The following is a 20,075-nucleotide window of genomic DNA, read 5'->3' on the forward strand; positions in this document are numbered from 1 at the left end:
TTTATGGGGTAAAAAAGGCTGCAAGATATTCCAAAGATATCCTAACAAATGGGCCTTTGTTTTGCACGTTTTTGTCTTATTTGGCACCTCCAAATCAGGCTAGCAATCTTAGTCTTCAAACAAGCCAGGTTCACCTTGGATTCTTTATTTGAACTTCAAAACAGGTCACAAAACTTGTTTCCATGTTTGAATAACGGTCAACTCCAAAAATGATATGTTTTCATTTCTTTTGCCTTCAACTTGATCCTAAAGTAGATGCAACTGCATACTAACACAAAATAGGGTAAAACACAACAAGTTTAACTCAAAAACATCACAAATAGACTAGAAATGGATGGTATAAATGTATAAATATATGAGTTATCATTTAACTCCTGTGGTTCTGGAACATATGGCAAGTCTATCCTTGGTGGTGGCCATATATCAGTAGTTATAATCGCAACATCTTCTAACACCTAGTCGTAAGAGTGTGCTTCAATATTTAATTGATATTGACTCTTAATATTGTTGGCCTGCAACTGATGTCTAACAACCAGTCTCTGCATCTCTGGTGTATAAAACATCCTTCTATATCCTGTACCTATAACTTTATTAACTACGTCCACAAAAGCTTGGTTGCGTAGAGGGTTGTGGTATACTTCTTCGTCTACTAGGATGAGGCCATCGAGTCCCATTTGGAACCCTCCCCATGTATCATTACTCTGATCGGGTTGCATCCTAAGCATTAATTTAATAGGTTAGTGAATAACAAAACAATTTAAAGAAACTAGGCTCTGATACCAACTTGTCACGCCCCAACTTACGGATTTACGAAATCTTGGGTTAAGACGTGATTCACACCTTAGTTATAGAATTTAATAAAAACTATAACTAAAATATGAAGAAACATTTAAAGAAATAAAATAAATGTTTCACATAAAATATTCAACGAAAACGACAACATCCGAAATCTTAAAATTTTTACATTATTTTACAAGTTAAAACTACTCAAGAGTTCACTAAAAGAGTAGCTCATTGTTCACCCACAAGCAATGTACACAATACACTCTATAGATATGCCAAAATCATCACAAGCTCTAGATTTCAGGTTCAGGACCAACAAAATCTGTTATGGGGTGAGCGAAACCACAGTTCAGTAGAGACATAAACATTTTTACGGTAAATTGATATAACTAAATTAAGTGACATACAATCACACAGCTAAATATCACATTATTAATAGTAATGCATGAATGCTCTTCATCTACTCCCTTTAATTCATATAACTGGACAAGTAGACCTGGATGTCCCATACCATGCTTATACCACTTGGTCTCGAATGCCCATTTATATGAACTAACCCCCATCTCAATCATCCCATAAATCCCTTTTTGTTAGTCATCTTTTCTAACTCTCTGTCGTCAGTCTCGTATCACCCAATAAAAAATCATGTCCACTATGAGATCCCTGAGATCTGATACTTGCCAAGAGTTAGACTCAACTACACAAAAGATTATTTCCATTACCTTCTTTTTTCATTATTTTCTTAATCCAACAATTCCAACCAATTTCTATGACATGATATAATTATGCCTTTCACATAACGTATATATCTCACAACAATGTACCCATTGAAAATATCAATAATGTATATAATTATGCCAACATTGTTTAAATAGTTAAAGAATATGTAAACACCCAATAACAAGGAACGTCAACCAAACTATAATACCTTGCATAATATAATGCTTACGAAATTTAATTAAATCAATCTCTATAAAAGATCCCCAACAAACTTCTACCTCGATTCCAAAGCTAGCTCAAAGTTTATGAAAACACAAGCTACACACACCAGCAACCCGGAATTATAGCATGAGGTGTCTCATGCTCTGCAAAGTAAATAGATGAACTTAAGGTGATAATGCATGTAATGAATGTAAGACTGCCAGGTATAAAATGTAATAGCAGGAGGTGTTGCAAATGCAATAGGATTACTTCACTTTTGAACTTAGCCATTTAACATGCATGAAGTGGACGACACATGCATAACAAACTTCTTTATATATATTTGTTTCATAATCAAAGAAACTAAATGTTGTTATAAAACTAGAGGGAGAAAATGTAGAGAGAAGTGATATGCTAAAGATAAAGCTTCACTATGTTTATTCTTCTCTAAATCTTTGGTAGAACCACCTATTTATAGGCTTACAAGATAGGAGATTGAATACCATCATTTACAATATACCTATAGGTTACAAGCACTAATTACAAATACTTAGTGCATTGGTTACATAAAATCCAACGGTGGAATATTAAGAGGTATGGTGGTCATCCACCAACTCATGCATTTACAACACTCCCCCTTGGATGTCCACCATACAATGACATAGTTCCCTCATTAAAAACCTTGCTTGGAAAATCCAGTGGGACAAAACCAAATCGAAGGGAAAAAGAGTGAAACTTTCTTCTGAATCATTGATATGGTGTTGGATGAGCTTATATTGCCTCGTTAAAACCTTGCTAGGAAAAACCCAGTGGGACAAAAACCTAGTCGAAGGGAAAAAGAGTACAATGCGCATATGCCTTGAATGTAGTAGAATTGGGATGCTCCCCCTGATTGATATCTCCCCCTGATTAATATCTCTCCTTCTCTGATTTGAGCAATACAAGCAACATTGTCTTCATACATGATCATCTATCACACTATTCAACCTGCTTTTCACTTTTCAAATGATTGAAATCTTTAGGAGTATCAACAACTAATTTAGTAGTTAGAATATGTTACAACAATATCAAATTTGAATTCAAAATACTCAAACTCTTAGTGTTAAAGAATATTGTGGTACTTTATATCCTTCAAGAGGTTGCTTCATCTGATATATCTCAAATATTTCATGAGCTTTGAGGATTTCCATGTACCATATAGTCTTAATAAATATGCATTTAACACATGCTATAAGTTTCGCGTTAAAGTAACAACTGCACTTATAGAAATATGGATGCATTTACGATGAGATGAGATACTAAAACCACATGTCTCTCCCAGAAAACCTTGTGTCATATTAGTGATCTTATTTCACTTCACAAACACCAATTCATAACCTTCATACTTAACATTTGTAATTTGGTGTTTGAGTTATAGGTTCAATATCCAACCCTTCTTATTTAGTGATAAATGGAATTGCCTATTTCCATTTTTTTGGCCAATCACTTAACTTGTTGACATTCATGAAACGTGATTTAATATAATCATAGCCCTTGATGATTGTAGTAGCTACTAATAAACCAAATGTATCATCGATTTGTGATCCCACAATTCTCATGTGCATGCGCATGCATAATTTATAAGCATCTCATTGCTTTGGGGTACCAATGCCTCTTCAGGGGCTTATATTGTCACTTATGGGACAAACATCTCTTTTACAATGAATTATTAGAATATGTGGATCATAACCTCCTATAGAGCGTTATTTTTTTATAGGGCTTGAATTTTTCAAATAATCTCCACTTCTAGGGAGTTAAGTTTTTAGAACCTATATTTTTGTCATGCTTCAGGCATGCATTATATATATAGTCACCATGTTAATAGATTGTGATACAAGAATATCAATCCATGTTAGCATATGTACAACTTATATATGCATTATCTTGATGAGACAAAAGTGGATTGATTCAACACTATTTCACGACGTTCTTCAGGAACTGTCATTTCTCCCCCTAACGGTGGAAAAATTGTCTCAAAATTTAGGAAAATAAACTCACAGTCGTTATCAAATATGTGACCATTTTAGTAGGCACATTCAGTAAAACTGGTGAAGTGATCCATAATTAAATGTTGTATAGGCTCATAAATATCCCCTTCAATTATTTCAGGAAAGATGGCTCAAAGTTAATTTTTGATTGAGATGATCTTATGACAGCTTTTATTTGTAAGCATTCTGTGTAATGATATTTGTTGGACAAGACAATATTTTGAGTCTTTAAACGATGTCCTTACAAATTTATAAAAATCTTATGTATCATTGTGGAACATGGATTGCCAAGATAGTCATGCCACAACATAAAAGTTATCCGGTCAATGAACTTCTGATTCATGATATCATAATCTTCAACTAATTTAATAGTTGTTTAATATTGGGGCCTCATGAACTTTTGGTTCATGACATCGTAAACTTCCTACCAACAAAAAAAGTCGAAAATTTTTCCAATAGACGCCTCTGGCTGTCAATATTTGGGAGGTAATACAAAACATTACCATTGTAAAATGAAATTAACTAATAACCCAACATAAATAAAATAAAATAAAATGAGTAAAGTGGTATTAACGGGGAATAAATTAAATAAATTAAAGACTATGAAATTCCAAGATAATCCAATATTAATGTGGATTCAATATGTAGATAAAGCTACAAGTTTAAGAATTAGATTTCCAACCAATTCAGGTTCATATGGGCACAAATAAGTAATGAACTTCAGGTTCATATATAGTATAAGATCCGTGAAAAACTATGAACTTCAGGTTCATATCAATATATATTCGAAACTTCAAGTTCGAATACGTAGATCTAAATAAATTGAATTAATAGTTGTGCTTTCAACTTCATACTCAAATCGATGTATATGCACTCGAAACTTCTAGTTCGGGTTTTTGACATATGTACGCCTCATGGAATTCTGATTTTGATTAATACAAAATTGAGGAGTTTCATGTCCTTATGTGCTCTTTAAATTCGCGGAACTTCACACCCTCAATTATTTGGAATCAAAGAACTTTAGGTTCTGATTCAATCAAAAGAACTCTAGGTCCTAATCTAGTTATATGATGAGGATCGAGGAACTTCGGGCCCTGATCTTTTGTATAATACAAACTCATCATAACAAGCTGTAATTAATTAAGATAATGCTTAAAATTAAATAAACAAACAAGTTAAAAAAAACATGGTATCATATTCAAGTGTAATAAGAATAAGAAACATTTTTTTTTCTTCTTAAATGAGCATGATGAAGTCTGATGGTAAGTACAAAGAAAATCTATACCATGTGATGACTCTAGCTCATACAAGAAAATGGGAAAATTAGAGAAAGAAAACATACCAAGAGCAATGTCGTGCTGATAACGTGTTATAAAACTAGAGGGAGAAAATGTAGAGAGAAGTGATATGCTAAAGATAAAGCTTCACCATGTTTATTCATCTCTAAATCTTTGGTAGAACCACCTATTTATAGGCTTACAAGATAGGAGATTGAATACCATCATTTACAATATACCTATAGGTTACAAGCACTAATTACAAATACTTAGTGCATATGTTACATAAAATCCAACGGTGGAATATTAAGAGGTATGGTGGTCATCCACCAACTCATGCATTTACAACAAATGTTATCATAAACATAGAAATATATAAGTATTATTATAATATTATTTATAATAATTAATATAAAAGTATAGCAACAATATTTACATATACGTATTAAAATATAATATACACACATAAATATAATCAATATATATATTTATATAATCAATTAAAATATATAATTAAATATGTAGTAAAATATTTAATTCTTAAATTATTAATACATATACTTTTAAAAACACAGGGCTTCATAAAGAGAATGTTTTTGTCAATCCTTTACTTGGAGGAGTTTGTCCAAGTTAACTTGCTCAGAAAGATAAAAACAGATTTTTAGCTATTTAATACACAGGAGGTAAATAACACAATTCTAACAATTGAATGTTATTATAAATATATACAGTTATATAAGTTAAATACCCAAGAAATATCTAAGGGTACGTGCCCATTTAGAAAAACAAATAATAAATATATAATTTATAGTTATTTCAAATGAATATATATATATATATATATAAACGTTTAATCCTCTTTTTAAAAAAACTTTTAAGAATACAGATTCTCACAGTTAGCGGCAGAGAGGATCTAATCATCTAATAATACGATGATTCTACATAGTGAACTTAAATTGATTCTTGTGTTGAATTATTGTCTCAACTTAAATTGATTCTTGTGTTGAATTATTGTCTTGCCTTGAAACTTGAAGAGGCTATTTCTATGTTCTTGCTGCGGACCACAAAGTGAAGATATTTTACCATGTTTGCCCAATTATTATGTACGAGATAATTGTGTTGCTTTTTTTTTTTTTTTTTTCCTCATCACCATTATTTCTCTGTTGCTTCTTTATTAGCTCCTCATAACTCAATGTGTCATGTTTGTCACTGATTCACTCCACTGCATTTTTTTTTTCTCTTTTTCCTTCTAGTTTTTGGTCGGTTGATAGTTTTTGAAGGTTTTTTTTTTTTTTTTTTTCCAAGCTTAATCATTCATTTAGTAGAGCATTCAAATTAGAAGTTGAAAGGACATAATGACCATGTTGTTTGTGATGTTGAGAGTTGCCTGCTTCACTAAATTAATTGGAAAGTTCAAAATCTGAATAGAGATCATGTAAAAATGGAAATATGTGATAAAGTGTATTAGGGTATTTTTCGTAGTTAAATAAGGTGTACTTAGTTAATTTTACATTTTGATTTAAATATTAGGGTGTACTTTGATCATAGGGTTCGTTTAGCAACACTCTATATATTTTGGTAATTATTTTGCTAATTAATGCATGTATATATAGTTGGTAAATATATATTGTCAAAAAAAGGGTTTTGTATATGGATATCTTTTTACGAGCGTAGAGATCATTAACATGACCAAACGACTTCCGAATTAAATGAACTGCTTTTTTTTTCCACACATTTTAGATGACCGAACTAATAAATGATTTTTTGCATGGATAATACTTCAAAGATGACCTAGAATTAGTTTCGATCGTTGAAATACATTGTTTGATAGCCTTAAGAATGACGTGTGCATTGCTCTTACCATAAGGAGATCCATAACATAGAAAAACTGAATTAACCATGATATATATGTTATATCATCCATGGTGAAGTATATACTTGTGATATAGTAGATGGACTGTGATCAGCAAGTGTGGTGAAGATATATATTGTGTGATGTTACTACAATTTGCAAGCAAACTAAAACAAAGCTCCCTGATTTTATTCAGGATGCACTGCTTTATGATTCTCTGAGTCGCGGGTCAGGTTGTTTGTTCTCTCTCTGTTGTACTTTTCACTTCTTTAATAAAATTTCCCTTGTATTTTCGAGGTTCCCTAAAAAAGTAAAGCTCAATAATACACAAGAGAATATACATAATAATGCATCCACAAAGACAATAAATCGGGTTACAACTAAACTACAAGGAGACATGACCAAGACGCTGTACCCAGATTTAACGTCTAGATAACTAGAACACTCAAGGAGTCATACACAGACAAAAATTGTGCACGGAACAGACTAATCAAGCACGAAACCGAATATATTAACCTGCAAAACAAAGCATGAATATGTGAAAACCTAAGCACTTAGAAGGATCCGTTAAGTTAGGCATCCCCAATGACAGCAACCACTAGAAGGTGTGTGCTCTAATCCAAACATTCAGAGGAAAGCAATCCAATAGACACCAAATATAAATAAAAGCAACTTTGAGAAACACATGGATGTCAGACACATATTCATCAAGCAAGATGCAAGAACATGCTTACTCAGAAACCCACCACTGGGAAAAACTGAGGCACATCAATCTGACCAGGAAATCGACTTTGTTCAAAAAGGAATTCAATACAGAGGCACCCTATACAAGCTCAAAATCACCTAGACTCTCCACTCACTCTAGATCAGATGCACCTCAATTGGGTCTTCATGGGCATGGCAACTAGCTCCTCTAGCTCTTCATTTCCATGGCACCCTTGATCTATGTACAACTCCTCACTTGACCCATAGTGGATCAGCAACATTAGTCTTCACAAAGATGGCAACTCCTTCTTGAGCTCAACAACTTCATGGCACCAGCAGCTCACCAAGCAAGTCAACTTCAATATGAGAAAATATGGATTCACACAGCATTAATATTAATCTTTTTAAGAAACCAACATTTTGAAGAAATCAATAGTGAATCTGCACCTAGAACTATATGTATGAATGATGGCAAAGACTAGGGTGAAATTTAAAATTGATGCAGATTTTTTTAAAATATAAATTCAGGAAAATACACTTCTGCACCAAGAACACTTTCAGCCAAAAACATAGAGAAAAACCAAGTTTTTCTTAGAAAAGTTGAGGCAATGAAACTGGTGATGATAAACTAGACGTAGATTTTACATACAAGGTTTGAAATCCATTTTCTACACCATTAACACTTTCTCTGCCAAACCAGAGGAAATCAACTGATGAAAATAATTGAAATGAAAGTGTTAGCCAACAAGATTCAGCCCCAACATTTTTTGTAGGATTGGGCGACTGCAAGGGCCACTTGGCAGCAATGGTTTGTGATATAATAGTGAACAACTCACAATTGAAAAGAAGGCCAAAACACGTGAAAACTAAAATTAACTAGACAATGTCACGTGATCACTTAAACTGAATCGTCAAAATATGTGCATACACAATGGTCATCTGGGTATAAATTATACAGAATTCAGTGCAATACATAAACTAGTCATCTAAGAATAAAAACTGGTATGATTAAACATGAATGCCATGCATTTGGAGATCATGAGTTTCAACTTGTATCAACCTTGGGATGACTATGTCTAAATCTATCTAAACCTAGACTAAACATTTGAGCTGGAATAAGATTTAGAAAATTCCAAGCAACAATACAACTTTGGCTAGGAAAGCCAATACTAGCAAATGTAGAACCTAACAGCATCCCTCAAGCAGTTATACTTTTTCATTCATTGAATAATTAGGTCCTATTTGATAACTATTTCAATTTTAGTTCTTAGTTTTCATTTTTTCTGCTAGAGTATAGACGAAAATGGAAGTGAGGATGAGATTGCGAGACAGGATGAGAGGGGAGGATGGGAGGGAGGAGAACAAAAGTGAAAATAAAAACTTGAAAGTGTAAACAATTTCAAATAGATATCAGGTTTTTGGTTTTGTTTTCACTTTTGTTACTCCTTTCTTCCATCATCCCCTCTCATCTTCCCTCTCAATCTCATCTCCACTATCATCTCACTTCCATTCTTTCCCTCTTTATCCTACGTACTCTAGCACAAAAAATAAAAACTAAAATTGAAATAGTTATCAAACGGGCCCTAAAAATTTCAGTTCATCAACAAATTAAATCCCCTATTGAACCAGGGCAATAAAATTTTATAAGAAAAATCTTAAGTTTTATCGTCACTCTCAATTATTCTCTAAATTAAAATTAATCTAGTAAACTTCTTCACACTTCATTTTTTCCTGAAGAAACACTGCTATGAAACTCGAGCACTCTGCCAAGACATTGGCTAAGTGCGCATATACCTGAGTCGATCATCAGATGAGTAAAATATGATTGACTGTTGAAGGCATAAAATTTAAATTAACAAGAAGATTATTTTCAAAAGAAATTTGATAATAACTCTTCAAAAACTGAAACAAAAAAAAAAGAACCAAAATCCAACATGTTTAGAACTCATTATACATTAATTACATCTTCTCTTCTTCTGTTCGAGACAGCCAAAGCCGCCTCAAGCATTAGATTCTCATCGACCCAATGAGGATTTAGATCCCTGATGATCGCATACATCTCATCATCGAGATAATAGCTTTGATCATCTGCAACCGTTGGACCATTATCAGTAGTGAAGCGTGCATTGGCCCGCCCCTCTTGATCAAGAGAATTCTGACGAAGATAATAGCGTTCATCATCACCGATGATTTCAACATCATCAATGGTGAAATCATCACAATTCATCACGCGACTGGGGCCGCCAATTTCCATGTTTCTTGGATGAGACATTAGGACTGCACTAACTCCGCTGTCATTATAATGATTAAGGTTCCTCTTCCGACTTCTCTTAATCTCAGACCCATCTTCGCCCTGCCGATGAACAAAATTAGCAAATGTTGGATAATATTACAAACTTAAATATGTATTTGAGTTCTTAATTTGAGTAGTGTTCTCTTCAATACAAATAAAACGAAAAGTATCTATGTTATAATTGTTTGATCTAATTAACTCACTTGTTCCTGTTCTTTTCCTTTATTCGTGGCTGGGTCTTCCTCGTACATGATATATCTGACAACTTCACCAACAGATCGGAAGGTCGATTTTGCTCCTTCTTGCCGGTAATACTGCATGATCATTTCAGTATCTTTAGAAAATATACAAGGTCATATGTAATGATTTTATTTTTCTAGATTTTTAAGATATGAACAAGTAATATTTTCAGTCTTCAGGAAAAATGAAAGAACTTGGGTTCTATAATCACATCAAAATAGAACTGCAACTGGGCAAATTTGCCATCAACAATGTAGTAGGGGTTTTAGGAACATTTATGAACTAATTAAGGTTTCCAAAACCCCATAAACTGACTTCATATATGGAGAAATTGATCGTCAGATTTGAATACGTTCTATAAGATTGAATTTAGGCATGATATCTGAAGGACAAGTCAACTAGTCAAATTACCATGTCAGAATTTTTTCCATTAGATCTCCATTTCCGCTCAATACTCCAGCCTCCAAGTCTTTGAAAGAAAGAGAACTTGCGTTCGATCTGAGTATTTGGATTCTGGTTTGCCTCTGGGGGCACCAACTGTAGGCAACCACATTCAAAAAAATTTAGTTAAGCAACGATTTTATTAGCAATATAAATACTCTTAACTCTCTTGTAATTCATCAGCGTGTAAGAAATACTACGTGAAAACGACATTATAGTCACTGACATCTGTGGCACAGGATGAGGGTGGCTAAATGCACTATTAATTAGTGCCTAGTAGTTAAAGGGACACAAATAATGGTGGTTGTTAGGTATATATTATTAGACATGTACAGTGCTTTTAGTTATCTCATCATGTGCCACGAATGTCAGTATGTATTAATTATGTTTTCTTGTACCGATCCTTCTCAAATTCCATATTTTGTTTGCCTTCTTGAGTTTCTCTGTAAATCCTCTCTGTTTCATCATTGTTATATGACTACAGTGTATATGTATAAAGATATATCAATACATGCCATGGCTCCGGGCCACTGTTTTTATGTATGGAAGCTGTATATACCTTCTCAACGTCAATATCATTTCTATAAAAAGCTTCCGGCAGTTTGAAACACACTGCAGTTAATTGACCAGCCGGAGTGGTGGGCCCTCGTGATCTTCTAGATGCTTCCTGTAACTTGAAATAAAAAAGCAAACTTCGTGAGTACTGCGCATGATAAATAACATGGCTATTGAAACCTATACATATAAATATTATAGATCTATATATTGGATCATAACCGGCGCATCTGTGAGTATGATTGGCCTTTGAGTATATGGTTGTGGTTGCTCAAAAGATTGAGATTTTAATGCCGACGTAACTTCCTGAAAAAAGAAAAAAAAAAATTAAAGAGGTCTGGATATGGTAATCAAGTTAACCACATTATCATACAAGAAACAAACTTACAGCAACACTTTCTTTCAGGCTTTTGAAGAGTTGGTTGTGCAACTCCTCATTAATTTGAGCACTAGAGCTTTCTAGTGCGCTAGGGTTTGGATAAGCGGCCAGTGGCTGGGCTTGCCCAGTGACCAAAACATCGTCGGGCAAATTGTTAAAGTCTATGCCAAAATCTAGTGAAGGTATATATCGCGAAACTACAAGTGCCAGCTCATCGAGGACGGAAAGTGGTAGTGAAATGTTGTTGTTTGAGGAGGTAGACATCTTGAGAGAGTGAGAGAGAGAGAGAGAGAGAGAGAGAGAGAGAGAGAGAGAGAGTTGTGAGGACTAAAGAAGGGAGAAAAGGGGTAGCAAAGCTAAAACAATGGAGGTAAGAGCTCAAATGCACATGGTCTGGAAAGGGAGAAAGGCTTTAGATTTATAAGGAAGAGAAAATGTCCCATTTTGTTTTTGGGAGAACAGACATGATTTCTTAAGAGTCATGAACATGAGCAAGGAGGTGTCTGGCAATACAACCATTTCAAAGCTTTTTTATTTTTCCAATTATGAAAAGGTGGTGTAGAAAATTAAAGGAAAGTGAAAACAATATCTGAGTCATATTTTCAACTGCATATTCATATATGGAGTAACAGCATTTATTCTCCCAAATCCAGTTAAAATACAGTTGCCTTGGACACCATATTTTTTGGCTAATTTGCATGATTTCCAAATCAGCTCATCCACCAACCTCCAAATGGGTTCATACCTACTAACCTTGAAATTACCAAAATGACTTGCATGTTATGTGTGATTTATAATCTAAATCCTCCCCACCCACAGAGTAATTATTTTTCCTGTGGCAAGTGAATCCAACAGTAACTATCAAGTGGGCTTATCCTGGTTTGGTTTCTCTTAGGCCTAACTTAAACTTATAAACTGTAGCTTCTTAGTAGTCTCTTCCAATCTGATGTAAAGAAACTGAAAGTAAGGTATGAAGCAACAAACTTAATTGAAAACAAGAAGATTAAATTCATGAGCTGCGAACTATACTCACGACTAACTAATCATTTTTTTGAATCCACAATTGCAAAGGAAAACACTTTACAATCTAGAGTTTCGTGTTTAGTTATCATTATTGAATGAGACCACAAATTGCAAGTGCATTCTCAAATAGATAGTGTATTTTAATATAACAGATCTAGCAAAATTCGTTAATGTATGGCATATATGTATAAAAGGATATGACTATCAACTATTAACATTGGGTTTTAAATAAAGGTATTGTTTGAGGGACGCAAAGTTTTTATTTTTATTTTTATCAAAAGAGAGTAAATTTCATTAATACCATGAAGCATTGGTTATATAATAAGGTCATAAGTAATACAATTAATTAGCCACTCCGGGCCTTCTTCTAATCAGTAATAAGGATTTTGTTCGTGTAAAGTGAAGCATGCTAGAGTATAAGCTACTTTGTTACACTCCCTAGGTTGAAATTGGACTTTAAAAAAAAAGTGCATAGTCAAGTCTCTCACATCAGCCCAAATAGTCTCCCCAGAATTAACCATCATGGCTACTTCAAAAGAATCAGTTTCTATGAGAAAAGGGAAACAACAAGCATCTGCAACAATTAAACTTCCTCTATAGATCCCCTGCAATTTTGTAGCTAATATGGAAAGGGTTTTGCATGGCTAGGACACCCATATTAACTCTATAGTCATTATGAACCACTGCACCTATACTGTGCAAATATGTACCGTTGTCGATAGCTCCATCAACATTAAGCCTATAGGAACCCTTTAGGTAGACAACTCCAAATCTCTGACCTGTTAACCCTACCAACAAGTATAGTTGTTCTTGAAGTTACATGAATACATGTATCAATTTATAAAACACTCAAGTGTTAAAATAAGGTTTTGTAAATGGATGTATTTTAGGGGGCGTAAAGAACATTAATGTATCCCATGATTATATTATATATAGACTTTTTCGGAGTACAAAGTTCATTAACGCGTCCCATGGGTACTGGTATATTATATATATATATATATATATATATATCCTTTTTGTTGCTTTAGTAAATTTTTCTCCTTGAAATTCATATTAAATAAGGGCTAGATGTTGATGGTTAACGAATAACGGTCAATTGTGTTTTTCTTAATTTTTATTTTTATTTTTTAGAGAAATGCAATAGATTACATTCATAATTCATGTCTAAAGATCATCAGTTCTAAGGGCCAATACAAATACAAACCATATAAAGTTAATATAAATACAGAAGCATAGTAACCACAAGGGGTTATCCCAAGTACGAAGGGCTCTATCATCAACAGTAAGTACACAAGGTGTACCTCCACTTGTAACCACACATGGCCTAAGAAATTATGGCAAAAATGTTGCAAGCTTGAAAAAACTGAACATATACATTAGCGCACCAAACGACAACTGCAACAGCAACCTTTTAATTCTCACAAGTAGAAAATACAAGACTAGAAACATGAAAAGAAACTCAAAAGGAGTTGATGCACTTGTTATAACACAAAAGTGCAACACAAAACAATTAAATAAAAGTCGATCTGCCACCACGTCGTTGCCAAACGCAGCCAAATAGCCACCGAACTCAGCCAAGACAAAATCGTTGGAGGGGATGAGTGAGGAACATAAGTGGAAAGGGGAGTGGAAGGTATAGGAGGGTAACGAGGGGAGGAGGAGAGGGATGGACGCCACTAACAATACCCAAGGAGGACGATGACTGAAACTTTTCTCTCCTAAGATATTCTAGGGTGACTGAAACTTTTCTGTCTCTTAGGGTTTTCTCTTTTTGTGGAAGCTATCATTTTTTGAATATAACGGTCAACTGTTAACATAAGGCAATGTATATCTGTCAATTTTGAGGGTCGAGTTCATTTATGTATCCCATAATTAAAAAATTTTCCTCTTTTTAAGCATTTTGTGTTGTTCGCGATTTATATTAAAACTGGTCAATGGTTAACAAATAATGACCAAATATTAAATAGGGTTTCATTAATGTGCCCAATGATTAAACACATAACAATCATGTGTATAACTAATTATCAATCTATGGTACAAGCACTTCAGATTCTCTGTCCATGTTTTTGTGTGTCCTTCCTTGTCCCTGCCTTACTTTTTTGACATCTGGCATCCCACTTAACCTTACTTTAACAATATTATTCCTAAACCCTATTTTTTCCCTTCTCTCTCTCTCCTCTTTTTTTTCCCCGTTCTTTCTCTCCACCAGTTTTCTTCTTCATTCTCTAAGAATGATTTGGCTACAATTAATATGCTGGTGTTAAGGAAAAAAAATTGCCATGTTATCACTTCTACCTTCGTTCAATTTTTAATTTTTAATTGGAAAAAATTGAAGAAAAAGTGAACAAAACAAAAAAACCCACATACCAAACCCATTTGGCCCCCCAACACCCTCCCCTATGGTTTTTTAATCCCCCATGGGCAGAAGAGTATTAGTGGAAAGAAGAAGAAAAAAGAAAGAAAAAAGAGAGAGAGAGAGAGAGAGAGAGAAGGGCAGGAAAAAGAGAGATAAGGAAACAAAAAAGAAGAAGAAAACTGGCCAAGAAAAAGAAGAAGCAAAAAAGAAAGAGGAGAGAGAGAAGGGGGAAACACAAGAAAAAAAAAGTAGATAATATAGTTAGAGTAGGAATAACTCTGTTAAAGTAGGGTTAAGTGGGATGCTAAGTGTCAAAAACTTATGGCAGGAATAGAAAGGGACACACAAAAACATGGATAGAGGATCTGATGTGGGTATTTAGAGGGAGAAAATGTTTATTAATATTTATATCGAAATTGTATTGCTAATATGTAATAATGAATCTATTAACTAGTTGGAAAAAAAATAATTAAAACCCCTAGACCTTTCGTCTCTATCTCTCTCGTCTCAAACCCTCCCTTTTCCTTTCTCTTCAAGCACGGCGTGATAGGGGGAAGGGGAAGAGGCCAGTCCTCCTCCTCTCCCTTCCTTTCTCAATCTCTCCCTCTCCTAGCTTGTTGCTTTCCTTATGGGGAAAGCTTGATTGGATTGTGGAAGAGGTGGAGTTTAGGGCGTAGGGAGTTTAGATATGTACCCAGATCTGTTTAGGGGTGCACTACTACAAAAAGTGAAAAAGACGACCAGAAAACAACGACGGTCTAAGTGAAAACCGTCGTGATTTTTAAAAAGACGACGGTTCTGAAAACACCGTCGTGTAATACCACCTTAGACAACTAAAAAATGGAGATTCAAATGGTTGTTCAAAAACAACGACGTACCTAATTAAACAACCGACGTCTATTTGAAACAGATTTCCGCAGTGTAAAATCAAAGCCAACAAAGAACGGTAGAAGTTATGAATCGACTGACGTAGAAAGTAAAGACGACGATTTCAATAAAAGCCGCCGTTTTTACTCATAAAATAACACGACGAGGTTTTCGTATAAGACGCCGTATAATTACAAACAAATCCACGGCTTTAAAATACAAAATATCGCCGTATTAAATTAATGTACAACGACGGAAAATATAAATATATCGACGTCATTCTCGTATAGTTCTACGACGTTATCTTTAAATCGTACTATAAAATTTAACGTCGTATTTATTCATTTTATACGTCGTACCTTTAATTTAAACCGTCGTCTTAATAAGAATTTTTGTTAACAATTTTTTTCTTTGATTTTCTTATCCTACGTCGGTAGATCTACTTAATGACAAGAATTGAAATAACCACGACGGTTTATATAGAAAACCGCCGACATAATCAGATTTTTCTGAGATCCCAAGGGTTACGAAATCTTACCAGATGGAACTCTGTTCCACATCATAATCTTAACAGATGACACAGATTTGCAATCAGAGAGACAATTTTTTGGAAGTTGATGATGTGTGTGCGTTTGTGTATCTACAAATATTATACCTAACGTCATTGCAAATTTGCAATCAGAGAGACAATTTTCAACGACGGTTATATTATACCTAACGACGTTTAAAAAACAAATCAACGTCGCTCAACAAATATATTACGTCGTCTTAGTCTTACTTAAGACGACGAAAAACGACGACAGTAATACAAAAACAGTCGTTGTTTTTATATTCTTATTTTATTTAAATCTGTCATCCAAAAAAGAAACTTTACATATTCCAGAACATTAATTTCCTTCATTTTAAATTTCCTCCCGAAAAAAAACTCTATTTATAACGCACTGTAATTGAAAAATAAACTGAAAGGTCACGGGAAAAAAAATTCTATTCATAATTTAAAAATTCAAATCCACGTCGGTTATATTAAACCTAACGACGTTAAATGAAAAGATTCCACGTCGCAAAACAAATATTGCGTTGTGTTAGTTAAAAACGACGGCATAACAAAAAACGGTCGTTGTTTCAAACTGAATTAATTTAAAATTTCTTCGGGAAAGCAAAATCTATTTATAATTTCCTCTGGTTAGTAATATTGCGTCGTGTTAGTTTACAAATTCTAGAACATTAATTTCCCTCATTTTAAATTTCCTCGGGAAAGAAAAATCTATTTATCACGCTTTGTAATTGAAAATTAAAACTGAAAGAATTCGGGAAAAAAAACTCTATTTATAATTTAAAAATAAAATCCACGTCGGTTGTATTACACTTAATGACGTTTAACAAAATAATCTACGTCGGTAATTATAAATCTACCGTCATCTTACCTTAATATAGACGACGAGAAAATACGACGGTAGAACAGAAAACCGCCGTTGTTTCAGTTTCTTTAACAGTTTGGTCCTTTATCTTTCTACAGGACTTGTATAGTTCAAAGCATTGACAATGTCTTCATCATATCTCCCAGCAACTACTGATTCGATTGCTCATGCTTTAGAGGCCATCTGAAGCCATTTCTATTCTTTATCGCATTCTTGAAACCCATCTTCTTCTTCTGAAGCTCTACGGATAAAGGAAGAGGCTATCACAAATCTGACGGATCTTCTTAGCCAAGAAAATCAAGCAGAGGATCAGGCACATCTGATCTTCAGATTTCCCTGAGAAGCGAACTTTCCTTCGACAGCGAGTGGAGGCCAGGCTTGCATCTCTTTTGATGGAAAGCAAGGAGTATTCAGAAGCACTAAGTGTCCTATCAGGCTTGATCAAGGAAGTGAGAAGGCTAGTTGACAAGCTTCTTCTTGTGGACATAGATTTGATGCGAGTAAGCTCAATTTCTCTTTGAGAAAGACATCCAAATGATCAAAGTGCTCCGGATATGGCCCCCGGTAGACTGACCTACCAATCCTCCTAGCATAGGGCACCATATCTTGAATCATTTGTTCGACCGCATCTCGGTCGATTGCTTGGTTTTCTAAAAACGGATTGTTCGCATTTCCGCCGAGATTATTCCAACCAACGACTTCGACGAATTGGTTGATATGAGGCTTAGCAAAATGGGCTCCGACCCCTTCATGAGCTTGTGGGCAGAATTGATTATATGGCGGGAACACTTGGAATTGGTTGGCCACCACATATGGGTTGTTGCCCATTGGCGGAACATTAACGGTTGGGGCTAGGTTGCCCCCAGCTAGTGGATTTTGTTGGGTGGATTCACTCCAAAATATTTGGTTGGGCCTCAGCTTGAGGCCTCGCCGCCGGCACTCTATTAGGTGCCCCTTGGTTGGCCTAGCAATCGATCCAATCGCTCGTTGATCGAGTGGCTATGGTTTGAGGAATGGTTTGAGTCGCCTCTTGCATTCGTTGATGGTTGAGGTTGTTCGACATCTCCATCGCACGGATGAGTTGTTGGATTTCCAACGAAGTGGCATGATTTGGCCTGAACAATGGTCTTCCAACAACTTTTGTAACATCTTCAACCAACACATGGTCGGGACCAACAGCTGGGTCTCGGCCGAAATCATTTTGGTCGACAACCGTGGTTTGGTCGAGATCATTTTGGCCTTGTTAAGCGGTCGGAACATTTTGTCGCAGAGTATACATGAGGAGTGAACCAACCATCTAATTTTGATCGCAGTGATGTGAATGCCTCTGGTGGATTACTTGGGTGATGGACATGGCCCAAAGTCATCTTTCGCCCAAAAATCAAAAACTTTCACCTTTGTGGCCAAAATCAAGGCGTCATTCATCTTCTACCAATGAAACTCAATATTGAGCCCTTTTGTTTTGTTTTTTTTTTGTTTTTTTGTTTTTTTGTTTTTTTGTTTTTGTTTTTTTTAATAAACTAAGCGACCAATTCATTCAAGAATGAACTATGACCTTTATTTGAATCTCAATGGCCTGCCTAGTAAGTGGCCACGTATAACAAAATTTTCATGGAGACCATGTCGGTGGCCAACCATGTTTTACTCCATGCTTGGAGCCCTCCTTATTCTTGACTCGGATCTTGCCATTTTGTTGGCGATGGATAGAAATACTAGGATGACTAGAACTACCATGATGACTTTTGGCCATCACTTTGGCCGACCCTTCATGCCCCCCAAGTCAACTTGATCGGCCAATCTTAGCCTTTGACTGGGGCTCAATAAACTTGACCACTTGCAATTGTGGTCTCGCAATATCGAGTTTTTCTCCTACAATCATGTCTATTATGATTCCACCTTGGGTTGTGCTTCGACCTCCTTCTTCACTAGGTGGTAAGCTATTACATCCTAGGATAGTAACCTTGGGTTGGACCATATTGCAATTTTCATCGGTTACCATCTTTTGGGTCTCATCCCCTTGGGTGGACTCCTTTTCCTCGACTAATGTCAAGCTCTCAATAGGATGTTCGAGTTGAACATTAGATCCTAAGGTCGTCTCGCCCATCTCTTTCTCACTCTCATATTCCCTACTAACCTCACTTTGCTCTAGAGGAGTAGGTGGAATGGGTTGCCGACTTTCAACCACATGAGAATTTTCCTCTTGCAACTGAGAATCAAGGTTGGGGTTGAGAGTTTGTCCCTCGGCTTGTTGGCTGAGAACTTGCTCTTCGATCGCAAGTCGCAAGGAGATTTCACGCAAATGTTGGATCAAAAGTTCATTGGAAACTGCCATCTCCATAAATACATCTTTCACTTCAGATATTTCCTTTATGAAATTTTTATGTTCTTTGTCCATGCGGTCAACATATGGCCTCTCATTTACGCTAAGAACATTCTGGCCACTATAGCCATTAGGATGATTCATTTGGTGGGAGCCATAACTAGGCTGACCATAATTATTGGCCGGATTATTTTTGGCATCTAGGTAAGTCTATTGTCCTCCGACCACTTAATTGTACTGGCCATTATAGCCATGTTGGCCATTCGCATAATTTTGATATATCATATTATTTTGGCCATAATTGTTGTTTCCATCGTGTTGGCCATTGAACTGGCTACCAGAGCCATACTGATATGTAGAATCGTACTGGCTGCTATAGTCACCTTGATTGGTTTGGCCACCAAAGCCATTTTGGATCATAGGTTCATATCCGCCAATATAATTGTGCCCACTATATTCGTCACCAAATCCTCCAACATAGTTGTGCCCACCAAATTGACTACTTGTGCCATATTGGTTGTTAAGCCCACCTTTATGAGTAAAATTATATTGACCATAGTATTGGCCGATGGAATGGCTATTCAAGCCATAAGAATCATAGTCGTTGTAGTTCAT

The 20,075-nt window shown here is 35.2% G+C and overlaps 1 protein-coding gene across 1 annotated transcript; it reads right to left on the bottom strand.

Annotated features, from left to right (window-relative positions):
* On the bottom strand, positions 19,689 to 20,075 carry LOC109950360 (shematrin-like protein 1). The gene has a single exon (XM_020568928.1). It carries the CDS (start codon positions 20,073 to 20,075, stop codon positions 19,689 to 19,691), a length of 387 nt encoding a protein of 128 aa, XP_020424517.1.

This window comes from Prunus persica, chromosome G7 (assembly GCF_000346465.2).
Source record: "Prunus persica cultivar Lovell chromosome G7, Prunus_persica_NCBIv2, whole genome shotgun sequence".
Taxonomy (NCBI): domain Eukaryota; kingdom Viridiplantae; phylum Streptophyta; class Magnoliopsida; order Rosales; family Rosaceae; genus Prunus; species Prunus persica.

Coding starts and splice junctions, on each gene's coding strand:
- LOC109950360 (XM_020568928.1), bottom strand. CDS start 20,075: ATGAACTACAACGACTATGATTCTTATGGCTTGAATAGCCATTCCATC.